Source organism: Theobroma umbraticum, unplaced genomic scaffold (genome assembly GCF_002168275.2).
Source record: "Theobroma umbraticum cultivar Fairchild unplaced genomic scaffold, ASM216827v3 scaffold_95.0, whole genome shotgun sequence".
Classification (NCBI taxonomy): Eukaryota; Viridiplantae; Streptophyta; class Magnoliopsida; order Malvales; family Malvaceae; genus Theobroma; species Theobroma umbraticum.
In genome coordinates, this window is record NW_018397257.1 from 2,149,392 (window position 1) to 2,172,206 (window position 22,815).

At 34.2% G+C, this 22,815-nt stretch overlaps 3 protein-coding genes across 11 annotated transcripts; 1 reads left to right on the forward strand and 2 right to left on the reverse strand.

The window, feature by feature from the left end:
• Positions 1 to 1,869: 1,869 nt before the first annotated feature.
• Positions 1,870 to 5,142, forward strand: SUB1 (calcium ion binding protein). Of its 5 annotated transcripts, none has more exons than XM_021423479.2 (3): positions 1,870 to 2,181; positions 2,381 to 4,068; positions 4,641 to 5,142. In XM_021423479.2, exon 2 carries the CDS (start codon positions 2,394 to 2,396, stop codon positions 4,062 to 4,064), a length of 1,671 nt encoding a protein of 556 aa, XP_021279154.1. In that variant the 5' UTR covers positions 1,870 to 2,181; positions 2,381 to 2,393; the 3' UTR covers positions 4,065 to 4,068; positions 4,641 to 5,142. The 5 variants fall into 5 exon arrangements, with proteins under 5 accessions (XP_021279154.1, XP_021279157.1, XP_021279155.1 ...); XM_021423482.2 differs by having other exon boundaries at positions 4,692 to 5,140; XM_021423480.2 differs by lacking the exon at positions 4,641 to 5,142 and adding an exon at positions 4,533 to 4,550.
• A 1,648-nt stretch (positions 5,143 to 6,790) lies between these two features.
• On the reverse strand, positions 6,791 to 11,251 carry LOC110412501 (cytokinin riboside 5'-monophosphate phosphoribohydrolase LOG8-like). The gene is made up of 7 exons (XM_021423042.1): positions 11,138 to 11,251; positions 10,877 to 10,974; positions 10,475 to 10,505; positions 10,303 to 10,402; positions 10,117 to 10,187; positions 7,695 to 7,838; positions 6,791 to 7,035 (listed from the first exon to the last, which is right to left on the reverse strand). The coding sequence occupies exons 1-7, from the start codon at positions 11,231 to 11,233 to the stop codon at positions 6,958 to 6,960; spliced, it is 618 nt and encodes a 205-aa protein (XP_021278717.1). The 5' UTR covers positions 11,234 to 11,251; the 3' UTR covers positions 6,791 to 6,957.
• A 2,630-nt stretch (positions 11,252 to 13,881) lies between these two features.
• On the reverse strand, positions 13,882 to 22,422 carry LOC110412500 (alpha/beta-Hydrolases superfamily protein). Of its 5 annotated transcripts, XR_002444860.2 has the most exons (10): positions 21,737 to 22,422; positions 21,098 to 21,190; positions 19,598 to 19,806; positions 17,736 to 17,880; positions 17,528 to 17,600; positions 15,572 to 15,718; positions 15,344 to 15,469; positions 14,762 to 14,920; positions 14,547 to 14,664; positions 13,882 to 14,430 (listed from the first exon to the last, which is right to left on the reverse strand). XR_002444860.2 is itself a non-coding variant. In XM_021423041.2 (8 exons), the coding sequence occupies exons 1-8, from the start codon at positions 21,973 to 21,975 to the stop codon at positions 14,831 to 14,833; spliced, it is 1,122 nt and encodes a 373-aa protein (XP_021278716.1). In that variant the 5' UTR covers positions 21,976 to 22,422; the 3' UTR covers positions 13,882 to 14,830. The 5 variants fall into 5 exon arrangements, 1 of the variants encoding a protein (XP_021278716.1); XR_002444862.2 differs by having other exon boundaries at positions 13,882 to 14,664; positions 19,598 to 19,803; XR_002444861.2 differs by lacking the exon at positions 14,547 to 14,664.
• Positions 22,423 to 22,815: the final 393 nt, after the last annotated feature.

The window sequence follows — 22,815 nt, forward strand, 5'->3', positions numbered from 1 at the left end:
GAGAAAAAAATTTATATGTTTTAAAGAAAATTTGTAAGTCCTTAAAGATTTATAATTTTACCTCATTAATAAAGTGGTAGCATTTGTTGAACTAACAACGTATATAAACTATATACTATTAGTGCATCAAATATAGACCCTATTAATTATATGAGCCATTAAGATACAAATAAGTATAAAAGTTTCATCATGTGATATAGAAATTTAAGATTATTTTGGAATATAACGTAGCTATGTTGCAAATTTAATAAGGATGGGATTCAAGCCCAAATACAAAAGTTACCCACCTATGATATAACCTTATAACCTCGACTCAATGCTTAGTATTTCGTCAAGTATTGAGTTCAGTGAGTTAAAATACATCATTTCAATGCAACTACAAATGCTATAATCTAATTTCATCTCAAGTAAAGTGCTTTATACCTAGTAACGATAAAGGAAAGATGAGGTGTATACTCTTAATATATTCATAACAAATTTTGTTGGAGTGTTTTGGTTATAGGGGCTCATCTGATGAGATCTATCTATATGAGTGTGAAATGTAACTTATTTTCAAAGTTCAAGGACTTGGCTTTAATAGCAATCATGAAAAAAGAGTGCAAACATGTGACCAAAATAATGTCATCAAATGTTGTGCATTCATTTGGTGTGAAATCCTTTTGCATAAGATGTGTTCGATTAATCAAACAAGAATAACTTGTTGAAAGCATAATTTATCATGCAATTTCAATCAACTTTAGCATTTTTTTTTATTGTGGCATAATATCTAACACAAACCACTAAATATTTAAAAAATTTAATTAAGTTTTTATTATTTCATTATGTTCAATCAAGCCCTTATTCTTTTATTTTGAACCCGATAAGTCCTAATATTTTTATTTTTAGTCAAGTAAGCTTTTACGACTAATAGTTGATTTAGTAAAAATGTCACATGACGTTAACGTGACATATTACAATATTATAATAGATAATAATGTGATATACTGATATAATATGATGATATAATCATATGATATATTTCACCTCCTATGTCAATGCCACGTCAGTATAACAACGATAGTTGACATTTTGACTAATGAAAAATTAATCCACTATTAGTCATAAAAGCTTATTTTATCCAAAAAAAATAAAAATTTGATTGTTTGTAATTGAAAAATAAAGACTTATTTAAATTTTCTTAAATAATTCAAAAACTTTTTTGAATATTATTTTTTTAATTAAGTAAAAGTATAATTGGAAGATATTTTATTTATGTAAAAGATTTCTAAAATTATAAAAGATTGATTTATATAAAAAATGGTGATAGTTATTGAAAATTTTCAAAACTATTTTCAAATTAATAAGTCACATGATTCACAAGGGATGGTTAAAGGTTGTGAATGCTTAAAAGACACAAAAAACTATGTACATGGAACAAAAAGTATTTATGAAAATATGTACATGGAGCAGAAAACATAGGAGGCACCAATAAATTTTTTATAATTCAAATTATATAAATATGTTGTTCTTTGCACTTGAGCATTTAGCTCATGAATTGGTACATTATCTTTTTACTTAAAACGTAAAATTCGAATCCCTCCTTTTTTAATTATATAAAAAAATATTATTTTTTTATCAGTAAATTGATTTCGTAGATACAAAATATAATCAATTAATGAATTTTGTTGTATAATACTTTTGCATAACTAATAATCTCAAAGCCTTTACTTAATTTGTCAACATTGTGCATTCCCGCGTTCTAACAAAGTTTTCCGAGCAAAAAGATTTGATTTTTAGTAGCAAGCGAGTGAACCGGTGGGACGTCTAAATCTGTTGATGCTGACGTGGCACCGCCGCTGTTCATTAAAATTTTAGAGTGAAAATGAAGTGTAAACAACCCAACCTGGCCTGCCCCTTCTTCCAGCGCTTCTTCTTTGCTTCTAGCCAAAGCCTTTGGCAAAGCGAACAAACCCACACCAAACTCAGAATAAGTTTTGTAGTATTACTACTCTGTTTTCACAGTTCTTTAGTTTATCGCAAAATCAACTCTCCGGATCTCCTTTCTCTTTCTCTCTTGTCGCTTCCATTCTTCTCTCATTTTCTCTGTCGTCAAAGCGCTGCTTTTCTTGTTCAAATCCAGGAACTGGTTGCTTCTGTAACTTGTTGGTTTCCAGGAAAATAGAGCCCATTTAACATTCACATGTAAGTGTTATCCAAATCTTGAGCTCTTTCCTTCGTATCTTTCATTTCTGTACTTTCATCAAGATCTGATTAGTTATTGCTGTTGGATTTTCGAAAATAAACAAAACCCATGAAGGAATCAGATTAGTTTTTTCATTTTCTATTATTAAAGTTGGTTCATCTGGAGATCTGATTAGTTTTTGCATTTGGGTTTTCATAGAAAACAGAAACCCATGAAGGAATCAGAGTTAAGCACTGAGCCAATTGGACAAAATCTGATAAAACTTATCAGCAACCTGTGTTTCTCAGTTTTTGTTTTCTCAGTGCTAATATTTACGGTTATCGCGATCACCTATCAACCACCAGATCCATGGCTGGAGTCAGCTCCAGCCTTAACCAAACTCTTCACTCAAACCGAAAATGCCACTTTCAAGAATGACAACTCCATCCTCAAAACCGGTGAGGATTTACTTGCTGTGCCAGCTCCCGCCGTGCCCCCTGCTTTGACTGTCAATCCCATCACTGAAACCGTGATCGAGAAGTCTGAAGAGAAAATCTCGAATATGAGCCTAAAATCAGATTGTGAGGAGGTAAAGGTTGTGAATTGTTCGGATCCACGCGTTTTACTCACGGTCGAGAAGTTTAATTTGAAAACTTTCAAGTTTATCGTGTTTCTGGAGTATCAAACTCCGGTCAATGGGTCGAAACCGGATGAGTGTGATGCGGCTTGGAGGTTTAGGAACAAGAAAGAAAAGTCGTGGAGAAAGTATAGGGACTTTAGAAGGTTCAAGTTTGGGATTGCAGAGAATTGTACCTATAAAGTGGTGCATGCAGGTGGCTGGCATTCGGGGATTAACGCTCGGAGGCCTCGGATTAGACCCAACACCACAAGGAGTGGTGGGAATCCCAAGCTAGCACCACCGATACGTGATGAAGAGATAAATGATACTATTCCAACTATGGGTTCGGAAATGAACTTTAGAAAGGGGAAGTATTTGTATTATGCACGGGGTGGGGACTACTGCAAGGGAATGAATCATTACTTGTGGAGTTTCCTCTGTGGTTTAGGAGAGGCTATGTATTTGAATAGGACATTTGTGATGGATTTGAGCATATGTTTGTCGGCAACTTACAATCCAAGCAATAAGGATGAGGAGGGAAAAGATTTTAGGTTTTATTTTGATTTTGAGCATCTTAAGGAGGTGGCTTCCATCGTGGAGGAGAGTGAGTTCTTGAGAGATTGGAAGAAATGGGATAGAGGCCATAAAAGAAAAGTGCCAGTCAAGAAGGTAAGGACATATAAAGTGACGCCGATGCAACTTAAGAAAGATAAGAGCACAATCCTTTGGAGGCAGTTTGATGCTCCAGAGCCTGAAAACTATTGGTACAGGGTATGTGAGGGGCAAGCAGCTAAGTACATTCAGAGGCCATGGCATGCTTTATGGAAATCAAAAAGATTGATGAATATAGTGACTGAAATCAGTGGACAAATGGACTGGGATTTTGATGCTGTGCATGTGGTTCGAGGGGAAAAAGCACAGAATAAAGAGCTGTGGCCACATTTGGATTCTGATACATCTCCTGATGCTCTTCTTATGAAGCTTAAAGACATAATTCAGCCTTGGAGGAATCTGTACATAGCAACAAATGAGCCATTCTATAATTACTTTGATAAATTGAGGTCTCAGTACAAGGTCCATTTGCTCGATGATTACAAGGAATTATGGAGTAACACAAGTGAGTGGTACAACGAGACAAGGCTGCTGAATGATGGAAAACCGGTTGAGTTTGATGGATACATGAGAGTTGCTGTGGATACTGAGGTACTTTACAGGTCGAAGACATGTGTTGAAACCTTTTATAATTTGACCAAAGATTGCAAGGATGGAATTAATACATGCTGAACAGGTAGGGAATTACCCTTTCTGTTGTTTTTCTAAACTTTCATGTTATTTCTTAAACTTTCCTGATTCTGTTACAAAATGTAATTGTCGAGATTAGTTCAGGCTTGGTGTTTTCTTGTTATTTTATTATTATTAATGTTGGCAATTTCTGTTCATTCTGAAAACCCTATATATCTAGTAGTGGTATATTCAAATTACAGCAGAGTTTATTCTGTCCTAATACTGTTGAATTTTTTCTTTTTCTCTTTTTGTAAATGAATATTATTCTTATCTCTTGTACATTGCAAGGCAAGAGCGAAGGAAGTCTATATATGCTTTAATGACCAATTCAAATTCATGGGATGTGATTCCAAGAATTCTTAGACATAGGAGTTGTATGCATCATCGTGCCTTTCACTGTCTTCGCTAGTTGTTGCATGCGACCCTTGAGTTGTTTTGGCTTCTTGATGCATTTTCCTTGGTCATCAGGAATTTCTGCGAACAGTGATGAACCAATGTTATAATAGAAATTCAACTTATTTTGCTTGGGGTTCACTGTTGGATGTTTTACTTGTCACTTGTATTAATGCCCCACAGTTGCATTCAAGCGTGTGCACCAATGTCTTTAGATGGAACAATTGGCTGCAGGGTCTAAATGCTGGTATTGGACGGTAAGATTTCCGTTTGGATGCTCCCAAATTTTGCAAAAGTTAAATCCCTTGACCTATTATGATATTACATATCAAAAGACGAATCAAGCTACTTTATGTTGTCACCCAAGTACAACCAGAAATACTTGATGTCATCTGTCGATTTGGGAATTGGGACTAGCAGTGCTTTCCAGAAGTTGTTATCAGCAGTCATCGTTACCCAGAGTTCTTGAGTTATATTTAATTTATACTTGTCTATACTAGAAAACAGTATATAGGGAAGGTAACTTGGGAGGACTGGGATCTTATTTTGTTAAAACTTTTATTACACAGAACTGGCGATGAAGCATATTTTATTTATATAATTTACTTTATAAAAATTCGATATTCACTTTAATTAGTATTACAAACCTTGAATTGAGCTCAACTTGTTAGCCAAGCTGCTTAACCCGGAGCTTCGCTTAATTGTGATCGTGGAGCAAAGCGTGAGCTGCATGAATACCTCACTGGTGACATACCTCAGAACTGTAATGTGTTTTTAAGTAGTATTCACTATTTATTAGTCTTGTATACATATATGCTAGAATTGCAATGTTAAATACGTGAATATTATAAGTTGTGTATCGTTTTGTTCCTTTTGAAATGTTAATGGGCTCTGCCGACCCAACACTTTTCATGTGCACAACCTGTTACTGTGGCAATAAGCAGGGCCTACGGGCTGCTCAGCCTATTTAATATCTCTATGGACAACAATCCTATTGGCAACGCCATTGTACTTCATCCACATGTTGCATCCCTTATTCCTTGTATTGCCTGCTATCTTGCAGTTTTAGGTCTTAATTGTCAAAACTGCTTGCTGTTAAAACCTCACTTTGATGACATATTGTATAATATCATATGAGTGTATAAATGGATTCACATTTTTCCATTAATGTTATGGTTATATTTTTGAGAGATTATTACATAAATTCATCTTAACATGTCAATTATGGATTTGACAAATCAAGATACATTACGTAATTAAAGTTCATATTTAATTAAATTACCAAAGCAAAAATCTTTATTATGTATCTCATTTTAAATTGCCAGATTTATAAATGTTGTAATAAGAAAGATTTATGTAATAACTCACATAGGATTTAATTAGGTCTTAATCATTTGTTGCGGGTCGGCATATATAGTTGAATTTCATACCTGACTTGAGACGTATTAGTTAGCTTGGCTGACACTATTTGAAATCTGATATATCTTATGTTTTGACGAAGGGCAACAAACTTTGGGCCTTTAAATCTCAACCCAAATACTTTGAATGCTAACATTCTTTTGAGAAAGTAGCAAAAGAATATTATTGAGGATTTTCTTCCATTGTGTCTTGATGTTATGGTGTCATGCTCCTTCTTGTGAAAGTAGTTTCTCAAAACTATATGGTTATCAAAGTTTGAATATTTATTAAATGTTAGCAATCATTTGTGGACCATTTTATGAAAATTTGCTCTTCATTTTCAATTTTGTTACGAAACTAGTGTTAGACAAATTTGATTTAAATTTGAAAAAATTTCATAAAATTTAAATAAATTTTTATTCTTTTTTTTGTATTCAATAAGTTTTTATACTTTTATTTTGTATTAAACAAATCTTTATGACTAATAGTTGATTAACTATTATAACTCAAAATGCCTTTTGTCATCTTGGTGCTAACGTGGCATAATAAAGTATTATAATTGATGATTGATATAACATGCTAATGTGATATAATGATATAATTATATGATCATGTTAACGTCACATGGACATAAATGATAAGTAGCATTTTAACTGTTGACTATTATTCAACCGTTAATTACAAGTGTCTACTTGACTTAAACTAAAAATACAAAGATAAAAAAATGAAATTTTTTTTTAAATAATTCAGGAGCTTTTTAAAAGCATTATATCTAAAACTTTTATAATCCAAAATGACACAAGCCCTAATAATTTTGAATAATTAAATTGAATCCAACTAATCTGTCCGAACCCAATTCAATTTAAATCTTGAAAAATTAGTCTAAATATCAAACTAAAATGATTTGAAACTGAAACGAGATGAATTTGAAATAATCCAAAATTAAAATTATTCAATTTCTTTAAAACCTGAAGCAATATGACCCAAGCTCAACCGTACATTTGCCAACTCAAGCACAGACACCTATGTAAAGATAATATTGCAAGTACAACAACGAAAAGAAAGTGTTTTTCCTCTTAAGGTGCCCAAAGGAAGCAAACCGCTACCGATTCATATCATTGGTGCAGTGTTTGCTCCAGCTTTGACTTGGCGCCACTCGGTCTCGCTCGGGCACATACTCCTGCATCATGTGTTATGAAAATGATTGAAAACAGCCTTCGCAATATATGGGAAATTTCAAAGGAGATGTTTGCATGACAGCCTGTCGATATGTTGAATCCTCGGATGATATTAATCGAAGGTGTCCACCAATTTGACTTTTTCCATTAATTCTTCAATTTGTTTTATTTTTAATTACTATACAACCCTACTTAATGTCGTTGTTCTAAATAGTACGAAAAATATCAAAACCTACAAATTCCGAGTCGGATTATGTGATTGTCAAACAATAAATATATTAACATTGTCAATTGACTTTAACTCAAGTGATAAAAGTGGAGTGAGATTTGGGTAAGTACCCATCGTACTCCTTTTTACGTCTTTTTTATTATTATTAATTTTTAATGAGGCTAATTACAAATTGTACAACAGAGATTACATTCATAATCAAATAGTACATTTATGGAAGAAATAATAACACAACTAAATTAAATCAACAAAAAATTGAACTAAACTTATAAAAAATTTATATATATTTATTAATGAATTTTAATTCTGATGTCAAGACAAGAGATAACTCATTGATCAAGTGTGTGTGTGTGTGTGTAGAATTAGGAATATAAAGGGTGGTGTGCATATTTTCATGATTGCTTTAGGGTTTAAATAGTAGTAATAGAGTACCTCCATCTTCTGAATGAGGTCTTCAGCATTCTTTGCGGATATCACAATGTTCCTTGCACAAGGCTTGATAAATCCCTCTTCCACACCTTTGTCGAACAACCCCAGCAAGCAATCATAATACCCATCAACGTTCAACAGACCTACCTGATGATCATTTTCAATTTAAGATTTGATGATGAGAAGAAATCCTGGTTTTGATAAAGTACATGTAATTAAAGGATTTTCATTTGTTTTTACGTACATCTCTAAAAAGATGATAGGAAGCCTAAGATTTGGAGATTTTAAGATGTCACCAACGGGTCATTAACCAAGAAAGTCAATATTCCTTATCATTTTAACTCGTTTTCTCAAAAAATAAAGAAAGTCCAATGTGCTTTTAATTCTGTTTAGGACCCATACAAATACAATGCATGAGATATGATTGCTGTCATGACACATGACCACAAACATTAAAACTATTTCATACTAGCTAGATGCCTTCCAGGGAAAAAAGGTTAGGGTCTATGCAAAGGCCTAAAAATGGGTGTTGAGTAGATTTCATGACCATCCCATCACTAAAATTAAATGGCTCTCAAGTTGGAGGGCCTCACGATTTACGAAGTCCAACTGTTGATTGAAAGAGTTGGACAGGGGATTAGATGTTTATGGTTTTCCAAATCAACGTGCTTGCTTTACTACCAAGATCAGAGCACATTGAAAGAATCTGCCAAATTAAGCCAATTCCTTTTCCACTTGCTTGGGACTGTTTAAACTTGAAACCCCAATCTATGTCTTCTAATGAGTGTTAATCTGTCCCACTATATGTAACTCATCGTATGATCGTCCGATACTTGGCTTTGATGAGCATTAACCTTCAACATACATGAACTATCAAGGCCATAAACAAAACACACACTCAGACATGTGAATGAAGCAGCCTAATCAACTAAAGAGAAAGTCATCACATGTATGCTTGATCAAAATGTATATCTTTCAATAATGGAATTGCTACTTCTTGGAAAATTACGTGCAAAAGGTCTTTAAAGGATCTAGCAAATGCATGATTGCTTATCGTAAACAGAAACGTGCAATGACTGCTAATAATTGTTGTCAAAAAGCTATAATCTCAATCTGCAATAGAGGAAAGCTAGCTCCACGGGAACAATCAATTCTACATATTGCCCTAATTTTTATATAGACAAGTAGTGTTAAGTTTCTTAAGGGTGAATATTTCTGATAAACTAATTATACATATTTCATCAACCAAATAATAATAATTATAATAAGAAAATAATAAGAAGAAGAAGAACTGCTAGTTAACTAGTATGCAAGAAAAATGGAAAAGTTAAATTTTGTTTGCACAATGATATATAATGTTAAGTTTAAAGGTATTATAAATTTTGAGATACTATATATGCGTGTTTTGGCGGTTGAGAGAACATTGCAATAACAATTTATTTAATATTTCAAATGTCGTGAAATTATTTTCCACGAATATCTCAATAATTAAAATTTAGAGATTTTAATTTAGAGATTTCGAATTTTAAATCGAAAATGAGAGAAATGAAATTTATAAGATTGGAGCACGTTATTTTTCAATGTGCGGTCCAAATCATATATATATATGTATATATAAACAAACAATCAAGATGAAAGGCATAGTGAAAATTGAAAAGACCAAAAGAAATGATTTTTAGTCGATTATCATTGACTTCTTCCCTCCTAATAGTCATAGAGATGAAAACCATTAATAAATAGAAGATGTCCAAAAGCAGTTAGCTTGATGAGGATATTGCTAAATATTATACTATATTAACCAATCCTTTGATCTTCTCCTATGTCATTAGTTGGAAGCAACTCTTTCTTCACTTTACACTCTAGTTGCAAAGCAAAACATTGAGATATCTTAAGTAAATCATTAGACATCCATTTGGAAGAGTTGGATTTGAATTTTGGGAGAAAAAAGTGGGTCTATGAGATAGATGTAATGTATGTCTGCCAGCATATGTAATAACTGATAGTAAATCTTGAATTTGTGATTGAAAAAGTTGATATATCATTGGAATTTTAAGCGTGATATATAAAGGTTTGAAAGCCTTTATATCAGTGGTGTTGTTCAATTCAAGTGGGCGAATATATATGTATTCATTCTTTGCATTGTGTTGATATCATATATATTCTTTTAATAAAATGAAAATAGAATTGTAAATCATATTCTAGGCCGCAGTCTTTTGGGAATTGATGCCATAGCTTAGATTTTATTAATATTGACATATATATAGCTCTTTCAGTTCTCTACTTTTCCTTTGCTGTCTAGGGAACTTTTGAAAGTCGGCACTGGCTAGTGTTGTACAATATTGGACATAGAGAAATGTTCTTTACAATCTGGACATGCATAAAGAAGAAGAAAATTAACGGAGGAGATGCTGATATATATACTTACAGGTTTGTGATGGATGCCTAGCTGGGACCAAGTTATCATCTCCAGCAACTCCTCCATTGTCCCATAGCCCCCTTAGTAAACAAAATTACGATTCATAAACACTGTAGCAATGACATTAAGGTAAAATTTCTACATTCGTGTGTACTGCAAATTGCGTGGGCTCTGGGTTCTGGCCGGGATGCTTACCAGGAAGTGCAATAAAAGCATCAGCTCGACGAGCCATCTCTGCTTTTCTTTCATGCATATCGGATACAACCAACACTTCTCCTACTGCATGGCCTGATATCTGAAATCAAAGCATCAGCATCCTAGAAAAGAGAGAATTGAGCGAGAGAGAGTGGGTGTGCTCATTTCATACCTCAACTGAGACAAGAGCTGTGGGGATTACTCTATAGCAAAATTAACCAAAAAAAGAACCATAAGATGTTGGGATATTAATTATAAAATATGATGCATAGATGCATACTAACAAGCTGCTTTCAAACAAGTTAGCATAGTCCATGTCTAGCCAGAAATAAACAAAATTGATACAATGAACAAAAGATGTGATTACTGCATGATGATGAATCAGCCTGCTGCCGGTTTTCAAACGCTTGAAAACAACAGCAAAAGAAAGCGTTTGCGCTAGAAAGAGACTTGAAAGGAATACATTAAACCAATAAATATTCCAAAAAAACACATGGATTCGTAGGGAGTCTGCTTTTGTTATATTCAACACTAAAAAAAGTCGTAAGTTTATCCTTTCTCTTAGTCGCCTTACCCAAGAACATGACGTCCACCGTCATAAACTGTTTGAGAAACCAAACCCATTAGCCCAATACTCCCACCCCCATAGACCAAATCCATCTTCCTTTCGACCTGCAAAATTCCCATTGAAAGCAAATTAATTAACTCATCAAGAGGCTAGAAGCTAGCTAGCTTTGTCTATGCGCCCGAGCATGTGGTGGGTGAAGCATATGGGCATATACAAGAGAGAAACGAGAAAAGAAGCAAAAAGAAAAGAGAAAGAGAGAACAAGAACCAGCTGTCTGCCAAGATCAAGAGCTGCATCACTGAATATCTTTCTGTTCCCTGAATTACTTCCACAAAAGACACAAACCCTTTTGAACTTACCCATAATTAACCTCTACTTCGCCTCCAAATTAAGGAAAACTACAGAAAATATAATGTCAATAGCTATATATATGCATATTTCCAAGGCTCCCTCAAAGAAGTTTCCACATCAATGTATATGGTATAGTTTTTAAGGAAAAGCAATATTGTGAAATAATTAATCAAATGTTACTGTGTGTACTGTAGGGCTTTGCATGACACGTGAGAGATGATGTTCATAGCATGGCCCATGCTTGAATGATCTATATTGATGCAAGTTCAATTTTCAGTCAAAGGAGATTCTCCCGTCCTTTTAGAAATAATATATCTATGTTTGGTGGGTGCACCAATAAGTTATGACTGTTCCCATTCCTTGGAGAGAATGAGAGATTCATCTCCTCCATCTCTTTGCAAAATCGAATTAGGAGTCTGTGTGTTTGGTGACCGCTAGCTACTTGTTTATCAAAAGTCACCTCTAGGCTCTAACCCCTCCTGCATTAGATATTATACATACAACTTTTTGTCTTCTGGCTCCCATGGTCGAACCTAATAGAAATACAATAGTAGAAATAAGTAAATGGAAGGCCAATGAAAAGAACAAATTTTTCCTTGATTGATGAACCATAATCATTAGAGACAAACCCATCCCATGTATTAAAATACTTTCATATTTTATATTTTTATAAAATAATAAATAATAAAAAAAGTAAATATCAATTAAATAAAAATGGTTAAATGAGAAGGGCTATGATTGTATAAGACACAAAATTCTGTAAATTTTAGCATTTTCTCATTGTTGGTACATACATTTAAATGATACCAACCTTTATCACCCATGATGTAATCATGATGGCCAAGGCCCAAAGGGGTCATAACATTAAAATGGATTCAAGCGTGCATTAAGGATGATGATGATGCGGGGGCCACATCAAGCCCACCTTTGATCAATTGAAGGATTGTCATGCTTTATCATGTTTCCTTGAATGATCATGCCTACTGCCATTGGTATCAGTACACTTAAAATATTGAGAACCCAATATGAGCTTGATATGTTATTATTATTATTATTTTATATAACAAAACATTTCTTTCTGGTGGACTAACTCTGTTTTCTTTGTTATAGACTTTTAAAATGTGTGTGCCCCAAGTGCGATAAATTGCTTTCTAATATTTGAATATGGCAAGAACTCACTTTTTCTCACATATAGAAATTGATTTTTTTAATATATAAATATAAATTTCAATCCAGTCAGTTATAATTAATACATTTCAAGACAAATTAGTATAGACAAAAACTAACCGCCTTGTTGAGATAGGAGGAATATTCAATATTATATGACGTAGTGGTAACCAACAGTAACCAAGCTCCAATCCAATTTTGAATAAGCAGGAAAAGGTTCCCTTTGATAATTCTAAAAGATATAATATCTAAAAGTTATTTTAAATTATTTAATAAATTTTTATTCTTTTATTATATTCAATCAAGTTCTTATACTTTTATTTGAAATTAAATAAATTCTTTTGATTAATAGTTGATTAATTGTTATGAACTAAAATACCATTTGTTATTTTATATCATTAGATGTTAACGTAACATATCGACATGTCATAATGAATGATGATACAGCATACTCATATGATATGATAATATGATCATATGAGTCATTTTTCACCATTTAAGTATCATATGAGTATAAAATGACAAGTGATAATAATCAATTTGTTAATCATAACCACTTATTTGATCCAAAATAAAAATACAATGACTTAATTGAATATAATAAAAAATATATAATTTATTTAAATTTTATTGAATAATTTAAAAAGATTTTTTCAACTATTATTTTATTCTGAAACTAAAATTTAACTGTTTGGTTGCAGAGGCAGATAACTTTTTTTGCTACCAACAAATCACATGATTCTAAACTTTTTCTTAAGCAATGGATCTCAATAAGTCAAGATTAGGGTTTTCATTTTGATTTGATTTTAACTAAAAATAAGGGCTTAAACAGTAGCTTGTAGGTTGTTAATGGCCAAATAAGTCTTGCAGCCGTCAAGACTTGAGTGCCAGTTAAGTTCCAAGTGTCAATTTTGGGAGTTTGATAGCTTTGGCGGTGGTGACAGCTGACTGCCGCTTCAATGCCTCAAACCCGCACCCCTTTTTCACTTAGTGCACTGCTTCAGTCAAAAGGGGAATTGATCAGGAAAAGGACCTTGCCATTTTACAAACTCCCCAGATTTTTTTCCCAAGTCATTTAATTTTTTATGATTGATACCATCATTAGCACATGCTTCCTTATTTTAATTTCTTCTAGACTAGATATATATATATATACACCATAGAGAAAGAGAAAAGTTTGATTAGGTACTTCTACCCCACAAGAGAACACGTAAAAGCGCATTAAACCTACACTTCCAAACGACAAAATAATGCCCCCAGCTCCATTATTGCAATGACTCAGTTTAGGTATTATTAACTTCAGACTTAAATTACATGTCTTTTAAAAGTTTAAATGCATGATTAGTAATAATTGACTTATACTCTTATATAACTCTTAATAATCAAATACGAGATCACAATCTCACTCATTAAAATTTTTGATATTCTCCTTAAAACCACACATCATATACACAATCAATATGAAAGCTCATAGTGGACTGATACATATTTTGATAACAATTATAACGACCTTGATCCAAGTATCATTGATACAATAACTTTTTAAACTTAAATCATGAAAACTTTAAGAGTTTAAATTCAAATTATTATTGATAATTTATTTAAACCTTATTACAATCGTGTTAAAAAACATCATTTATGACTAAAATCAACACTCTTAAGACGTCAACATCCGATAATTTAAGATTGCAAGAAAAGTTGGGGTCCGCTTGAGCTTGATGTGTCTCAGGCACCAATGACCAATCCAGATTTTAGCGGAAAATGTTTCTTACTCCTGTTTTCACTATTGTTAGAACAGATTCAACATTCCAGTTGGAATCCTACCATCTTCGACGCTGCTAGAACATCACACAATCATCACCTCATCTTAGTTTGGCCATCGTGGTAGCTTTATTTCTATGATTTTTCGCTTCCAATCACACATTCAAGCACATAAGATTATCAATCAAAGTAGTATAGCTCTTCGAAACATATACTGTCTGCCACCATTTGAACACATTGAAATATTGCAGGGCCATGGTTTCTTCAGATTCATGCTTTGCCTATGTAGATAAATTGGTCTTTTCAGCACTTGAAAAAGCAGTCAAATATCAACAAACATTAACATAATAAAAGAAAACAAAATCCCCCTTCTGAGCTAAGGAATATATAGGCTTACTGCTATATAACATTGTTAATTGCTTATGAGTTGTGCAACAACACCGGTGGCAAGAATTGACACGGCGGCATGCAATTAACAATTGTTGCAAATCTCAGCATTCAGCCTCCAGAAAATGCTACATATAAAAGGCAGTCACGAGGAGAACCTTTTTAGTTGCTTTTAGGCATGCTATTTTGAATTATGTACAGTGTGTGATTGGCATTGGCAGTTACCTTTTGCAAAGGAATATCATGAATGCCAATGATGGATATAGGAGTAGCAACAAAAGCTCCACCATGGATTTAAATGGTTGTTGAAGCACTAGCTGGAGATTTATAATGGCGTGCCACAAATGACTCAACAAGTGGATTCACAAGATGTGGAGCTTCATCCTACATGCACATCCATAATAGAGAGATAGAAGTGATTAACAACATATTATAATATCCACGAACCGCAATCCATTCTGATCAGTGTTTCTTTAAATGACACTTCCTTTAATCAACAGCAAACCAAAGGCCAGTATTTAATGCCAAATTTTAGAAAGCAAATATTTAAATATTTTAGGGTAAATGGTCTAAAAGATATCTGGTAATCTTTGAACATGGTTGTACGTGAAACAAAGATGTCTGAAAGTTCATTCTTGTAAACACACTTCAATGTGTCACATTTACTCTTGCATACATGCAAAGAAGCTTGTCTCAACACACAAACACACACACACACACACACGCGCGCGCGCGCTTGAGCGTGCGCGAGCGTTAGTGTGTGTGTGTGTGTGTGTGAGAGAGAGAGAGAGAGAGAGAGAGAGCAACCTGAGGGCAGTGGCCAACATCACGAAGGATGATAAAGTCTTCTACGGAATCAAAATTCCCATAGGCGCTTCCAAGCTCGATTCTTTCCCAGGGATCCTTGTCACCCCATGCTATCAAAACAGGGCACTGCAAAAAGATGAAACAAGAAACAGAAACTTATGCATGAAAGTAAACATTGGACTGGAGGGAAAGAATATGGCAAATCAGAAATCAGTTGAAGAAACTCACCTTCACCTGTGGCAGTAATTCCTCAGGGAGGGGACCACCTGAGTAGCATATGAACTCAAGAAAAACATCAACAGCTCCAGGCTCTAGTCCTGGATGCAGGATACTCTGAACTAGTTCTTCAGTAACTTGAGAGGTGTCATGGTAACACTAAAATGCAATGCAGCAGAAGAAGTCAAGGCATTGCTAACTTTGTGCTTCTCTTTTCAATAAATTTCTTGGTTTCTCTATATTACACTAATTTGTCATACATATCATCAAAATCTCAATCTCAGTTCTCAATAATTACTTCTTCAATGCTACAACACCTCATAACCATATAGCTTCAAAGTTTAGATATAACAGCATTGCTAGCTTTTCAACTTAAAGACTAAGATACCATAAGTCCATGAAATTGGAGATTATGTAGGAAGCTGTCTGAGGCCCGCTAGTAAATAATCTTTTGCATTTTTCCCCTTCAACAGGAAGGGTTCTAGTTCTTATTAAACCCAAAATTATTCTAGTTTATAACTTTTTATGAGAGTATATTTATGGAAATAAAGCAAAGGAAAATAATGAGTTGAGAAAAAATGATAAAAACCCCAAATGCAGAAAACCTCTTTCACCAACCAAAAGGCCCAAACAATTTTCATTTTTTTAATCCATTTCCTTCAATGATAAAAAGCCCTATATGCACATAACCTCTTTCACCCACAAAAAGGTTTTCCTTTTTCTTTCCTTCTTTTATCAATATTATTCCCCTTTTCTTTCTTTTCTTTTCATCTCTCCTCCAATTCTTCAAAAAAGTATTAATGATAGTAAATATTTTTAATGGGATTTTTTATTTTTTTAACATTCTTACATTCTTACTCATAAGATTATGAGGAGAATTATATTATTTCACATATATCTTTTTTATTTTGGTTCAACTTTTTAATTTCATTTTATTTACTATGTTTATATTTGATTTGTTTTTATTCCCAATTAACAAGGTTTCTTTATTTAATTTATTTCTTTCAATTTAAAATTATAGTTTGTTTTAATAAAATCGAGTCTTTTATTTATTTTATTTTTTAAAAATAAAAAAACTTACCATCAAATAGTTTGTCCTGAACCCTAAACCTCTTCTATATTAAGTTTGACAAATGTAATCTTAACTTCTCTTTACAACATTTCTAGAATAGCTCTACTCTAACAGTACTTTCTACGGAAACTTCAGTTGGGTCAATTATGCTCTTAAAGCCAATAAATGTAAAAATATTATCATCTTATAATCAAAACATTGGTTTTAAAAAAGATTTTTTTGAAAACTCATGTAACATGATTCATATGCAAATTGCATGCTGAACAAAAACAAGTAGCAGCAAATAGTAGTGGACTACCATGGCCTAACAAATAGGTCACAACCACACATATAAAGGTGACTCCAAGCATAGCATGCACCATTAAGCTTTCCCCTCTCCTTGCCTATTCAACTCTATTTTATCATCAGTCCAATCACTGCTCATTTTTCTTCTCATTTTATCATCCATTGGTGCTGAGAAAGCAAGGGGGGGAAAAGGTGGGAATCCTCAATGCTTTTGCTTCAATCTTTTGCTTCTAAAAGGGAAATATTAAACAGAAAATGAAAAAAATACAGATCTAGCTCCTAGCCCTAGAGAATATTCAGTTTTCACAAAATTTCACATATCAAGGTGACTCTTTTGAATGCCAAAAATTAAGAATCCAAATGACAAATTAATCTAGAAAAAAAAATTGAACTTTTATTGGTTGTAGGAAGAAGAAACTAGCAAGCATTGAATCATAGCTATGTGGTAAATCTGTCAAAATACTCAACTTGTGATACTTACTAACTTGTTAAAGCCTGTTCTAGGGCCAAGGTCAGAGGTTCAAACCTCAGTAACATCTAGACAAGCTAACTTACCCAACATATATATACAAAGATTAATTCATTTCTTTCAAAAGCCATTAGAAGACTACCTGGCAGAGAATGCTTCTAACAGATTCTGGTGTGGCAACGGATCTGAAGAAAAGTTTGCCCACTGCAGTATTCCTGCCAAGACAGCATTACTACATTAAAACCAAGATGACTAGTGCAAGAATCTTAAATAAATGATATAAAAGAGAAGAACCAATTTTTTTTTCCACTAAGCAGAAAAAGAGACAAGTGCTTCCAAATCAATGTTACCTCAGCAAACTCTGAAATGATGTGATGAAAGGTCTTCCAAACCATGGCTGTTTTGTAATATGAAGCATGCGCAGAGATATATTTAATAGGAGTATACCCCTACAGATCTGTGGCGTTGTGACTGCTGCTTGAAGACCAACCAGTCCTACATGAAGACCCCGTTATTTTAACAAGCATATTGCCGTTATTATTAATCTCCACAAAATATGAAATGCAGACAAATCCAAGCTTTGCTTGTTTTTAAAGAAAATAGCATCAAATGAGAAGGTCTGCATCATTCAGACAGAAATATTGGCATCTTAAAACTACAGGAGTCCACCAACACTGTAGGAGTAGGTATCTAGAGGCCATAACCAATCAGATACAGTGAAAATGACTGTCAACAAATTTTAAATGTTACTGAGGGCATGAGTTGCACAGTATTCAAACATCTCATTCCAGCTCTCTTGACAGCTCTATTAGTATAAGGGCCAGCCTTGCATGTCAATATCAATTTCCATATTTATGAGGTCATAACAGTGCATTTTCAAGCAAGAAGAATAGTATAATAATTTAAATAGTGATGCAAATGGGAAAGGAAACACATGGAACCAGCAATGAAGAGTAAAATGTAACTGGAAAACTAACTTATATCCAGGCAAAGCAGGCACACACATGTCAAGAAAGGTGGTAAGTGTACCCAGATTATATGCTTTCCCAGAATGAACTAAATTTAAATATTCTCAATGGAGAACCTATACGTCAAAGGATAATTTGGCAACTTCCTTTTGTTTTTCATTTTTCTTTCTTTACCTTATATCAACTTAACAAGCAAAAATGTTATGCAGCAAAAAACACTTGTTTAGGTGTTTTTATTATGCCAATAGCATTTTTTAAAAAAAAAAAATTATGGTTTATTTCATTGTAAGAGGGAGAGTATCCCTCAATCACAATAGGTTAGATTTTGTGCCTATAGGTTTCAATGTGAAACTTTTTGGCTCAAAATGCTCACCCCTGTTGTGAACAAAAAAGATCACCTCTGTACCCAAAAACCAGAGTACCTGTCCAACTGTACATCAAACAAGGCCACCAAAATGCCTCTACAAAACAAAAAAAACCACCAAGATGCCTCTGCAATGCAAAAATAATGAGGCCTCCAGAATAACTGACAAAACACATCCCCACATGCACAATCAAACAATTTTGTTAGCCAGTAGAACAAAACCACCTCCCCTGCTTTTTTTTTTCTGTGGAAATGGTGACCATTCTATTATACCAATAGTTAGGCATGCAGTCTAATGATATCTCCTCTTTCCTTTCTTGCGTTTTCAGAGGAATATGAAAATATAGTTTAGAACCTTTAATTGGGGGAATCTTCTTTTTTGCCAATGGGGCAGAAGGAAGACAGTGCCATGGATGCTCAGCAGCCTAAAGGTAGATCAACAATAACAAAACAGAACAAAGATAGTGTTGTCTTGCCTAGCAAAAGCAAAGCCAAAAGGTACTAACTACTAAGTCATAATGGGCAAGCGAAAGGGGATAAGAGTAACATACAAAACACCTCACTGGAAAATGCTTTTAGCCCAGTATCTGCAGGTCAGTAAGGTTCAATTAATTACTTCATTCTCACAACTATAATACCACCATATCCAGAAATAATTATCATGAGTAGAGGAGTCACTGAAGTCTGAAACCAATCAAATATAACTGGCCACCAACTTTCGAACTATACACAATAAGTAAAAGCCCTCAAGAGAAGGAGTTGTGTAGAAGGCAAGATGGATTTTAAAGTTTACTGTAAATTATGCTAAGACATCAGCAAAGCATCAAAATGTGAAAAAAAATAATCTGACATGAATTAGAACAATAACAAGGGTTGTTACCTCCAATAGAGTTGCATATAAAGAATGCTTTGTCTTTAACCACATTGCTACAAAAATCATTCAATTGGGAAGCCCAGGTCTCAAATGTATAGAATGAGTCCCCAACCTCCCGAGGATTTGGTTTGTCTGAGTATCCATAACCAATAAGATCAATTGCATACACCCTATGTGATTTTGCAAGTACTGGAATATTTTTCCTCCAATGACTACTGTATTAAGCAAGAAATCACAAGAATTGATCATCAAGTTTGTAGAAGCAAGTTATTAAAAAGAAACATTTAAAACAATCAATAATTGATAAACTGTCAAACATGCATATACAGATTGGCTGAATGAGAAAATAAACATTTGAGGAATGGAAAAAACTCAGAAGAAATACAAGAAACAGTCTACAAGTTCTAGATTGCAATGAACCATCCAAAAATAAACTGGTGTGTTGACAATTCTCTAAGAACAAAGGCATCTAGCACATCATGTCCTACATATCTCACTATCGGGCATCCATAGTTATACAAATGATGATTAATTACATTATGAATCTCAATTTAATTAGCCACCTTATGCTCAAACCTATCAAAATATGCCTTTTTGTTCCATTGAACCCTTGGATTCTTATGACTAACATAGCACGCATATCTTGCCAGGCACTTAATATTTATAATTTCCATCCTTGATTCCCTTTGGAACAAGGCTCAAGGCTTCCCTCACTCAAAATTTAGCTGCTATGACACAAGTGCACCAAGGAAGACCAACAGATCTACGGAAAAGGGAGTCAAGACTAAATGTTTTGAGGAAGCACGATATAAAGACTTCTTTATTGTTAGATAACCTCATTAATTGGCATGCAGTTTTGCTGCAACCAGAACCTAAACCACCACCACTAACACAATCACAACCGTTGCAAACAACATACACGCCACTTTGCAGTTTCTTTAAATACTTAAAACCTGTCAAGTGAAACTTAGGGCAATTCTTAGTTCAAGAACCAAAAAGTTGTTTATTGGATAATAAAGACATCTTAAAATTCCAGTTCTGTAACATCACTCAATAAGAAAAATGGTAGTAGAAAAGATAAAAAGGAAAGGAGAGCCTCAAGGAAGGACACAGATGACTAGTGACTGCAACCACTTTTGGCATGTTGCTTGATATTGAGATACAGAAAAAGGATAATTTTTAAGAAAGTTGTGAGGATCTAACTAATCCTCTACCTCTCTCGAAGCAGTATTATTCATTACCCTCTCATGATACAAACATGTGCATTAGCAGCAACACTGTCAAGCAAGACAATTTCATTATAACATACATGAGAGGTCTTAGAACAGAAGAATAATAACAACCAAGGCTTTTTAGCAATATCTACTTGATTTCAAACAAAAACACATGCATGCAATGCAAAATATGAGAATACAAAAGCACAACTACATTGAGCAATTTTTTACAATCAATACCTATAGAAATTACTTGTCTGCTAATGAGAAGCAAAATTTCAATTATGTAGACCTGTTTGCTCCAAAACCATGCACTAAAACCAAAGCAGGACCACAGCTCCCAGAACATTGATAGCGGATAGAGTAGCCCCTCCAATTCCATGTACTGTAAAACAGAACATACGCCTTTAAAACTAGAGAAAATTAAAGTTATTGAATTATAACTCGCCTTTGGGCAACTGCAGAGTATAATGACGATGTTGGATAATTAATGTTACGACATAGGGTAACTTTTACGCTACAAACAGAGTGAACATTTTTATGGTGTCAAAAACTATTCTTTCTTGGTATCAAAAAGGCGGATTTAAGGAAATTTCTAAGATTAAAGTGCGTCTCAAGACTCCTAATCCAAATAGCTAGTTAGGAAAACGTATTTGTATGAAATGGTTTACTTGGTAGTTTGATTTGGTAAAGCGTAAGAGGCTGTATATAACTTCATGAAGATTCTTCTTACAACTATTGTGCACCCTACTAGATTAAAATTCTCTCAGAAAGCTAAAAATCAACGCCCATGGGCATTCTACCTCAGCTTTTTAGCTGTATTTTCCGCAGTTCTAAAAGAAATTCAACTACTTATACAATATGCTAATGTAGAAGAAGACGAAGAAAAGAAATTAAAGCCAATAGAAAGGGGAAAGATATAGAAGAGTACCAGCTTTGAACGTGAGGCTTGGGGCTGCTCTTGTCTAGAATTTGATCACCTGTGGTGGAATGGTCACCTGAAAGGGAGTATACAATGAACCCATTTGGCCTGAAGCGTGAAAGATTGGAAATTGAAGGGAGGGGTGACGCGGAAAGCTTGGTTCGTCGAGCAGAGAACAGTGGAAGAGGAAATTCTAGTTTTGACAAGGGCAGAGTAGTAAGAGAGTTGGAGCCGGTTGCCATTAGCATTGAGGCGAGAGAAAGAGAGTGTGTTTGTGTGTCTGACACTGACAGGCCGCGTGGAGTCAGGAGTGGTTCAGAAAGCAAAGGAGCCTCAGATTGTATTTGAGGTTTTCCAGTGGTGGGTGTTACTCCACGATGCACACATGCAACTCACTCACACGGCCTCTCCCTTCTCGTTGATCGTTCAACCTGGACGCTGGTCCAGCCGAATCGGGTGCCTTTGCTTGTCGCATAATATTTGCCAGGTGCTAGACCGGTTAGTGGTAGGATAGTAACTTAAGAAGAAATTAATATTCAAATTCGTTTTTAGGCAAATCAGTTGCCACTTGACACTGACAGAAAGTTCTCCAACTGCTCAAACAGCCTTAATCATTGAGGAGCTTCAATAGGCAGATCCATTTTGCCAATTAAGGCTTGACATCATCAATCACCAAGGGTCGTGGCTTAGACAGGTTTTTCCATTAATGGAAAAGTTCAAGGACAGGATAGATAAGTAGATTCATAAATACTTAGTTGGTACGTCGGGTGAGAGGATCAGGTCAACACGCACATGATCTAAAAATCAAGTTGTTATATGTTCATTAACTAAAGTTAACTTCAATAAATATCACAGCAAATTACTCATCAACATACCTCCCCTTAATGAGCTGCTCTGAGACTCCTAGTGCCTCTCTGGGTTGCTGGAATCACTCTCTTGGAACTGCTTTGCTGCTTTGAAGATCAAGAAAACACACCTAAACCAAGAGAGGATGCATGATCCCAAGTGCTGTTCATATCATCAACATTGCCAGCCCAATCACTATTATTATAGCCACTTAGTTTCAACTTTGAAATTTTCTCAAATCT

What these genes read in the sequence shown, in the direction of transcription:
- SUB1 (XM_021423479.2), top strand. Translation starts at nt 2,394, where the DNA reads ATGAAGGAATCAGAGTTAAGCACTGAGCCAATTGGACAAAATCTGATA.
- LOC110412500 (XM_021423041.2), bottom strand. Translation starts at nt 21,975, where the DNA reads ATGCTAATGGCAACCGGCTCCAACTCTCTTACTACTCTGCCCTTGTCA. An exon ending in CATGGTTTTGGAGCAAACAG is followed by an intron (nt 19,807 to 21,097) that starts GTCTACATAATT and finishes TGCTTAATACAG; the next exon opens with TAGTCATTGGAGGAAAAATA. An exon ending in TTAGAAGCATTCTCTGCCAG is followed by an intron (nt 15,719 to 17,527) that starts GTAGTCTTCTAA and finishes ATTGCATTTTAG; the next exon opens with TGTTACCATGACACCTCTCA.
- LOC110412501 (XM_021423042.1), bottom strand. Translation starts at nt 11,233, where the DNA reads ATGGGTAAGTTCAAAAGGGTTTGTGTCTTTTGTGGAAGTAATTCAGGG. An exon ending in TTGATCTTGGCAGACAGCTG is followed by an intron (nt 10,975 to 11,137) that starts GTTCTTGTTCTC and finishes GGAATTTTGCAG; the next exon opens with GTCGAAAGGAAGATGGATTT. An exon ending in GGTGGACGTCATGTTCTTGG is followed by an intron (nt 10,506 to 10,876) that starts GTAAGGCGACTA and finishes ATTTTGCTATAG; the next exon opens with AGTAATCCCCACAGCTCTTG.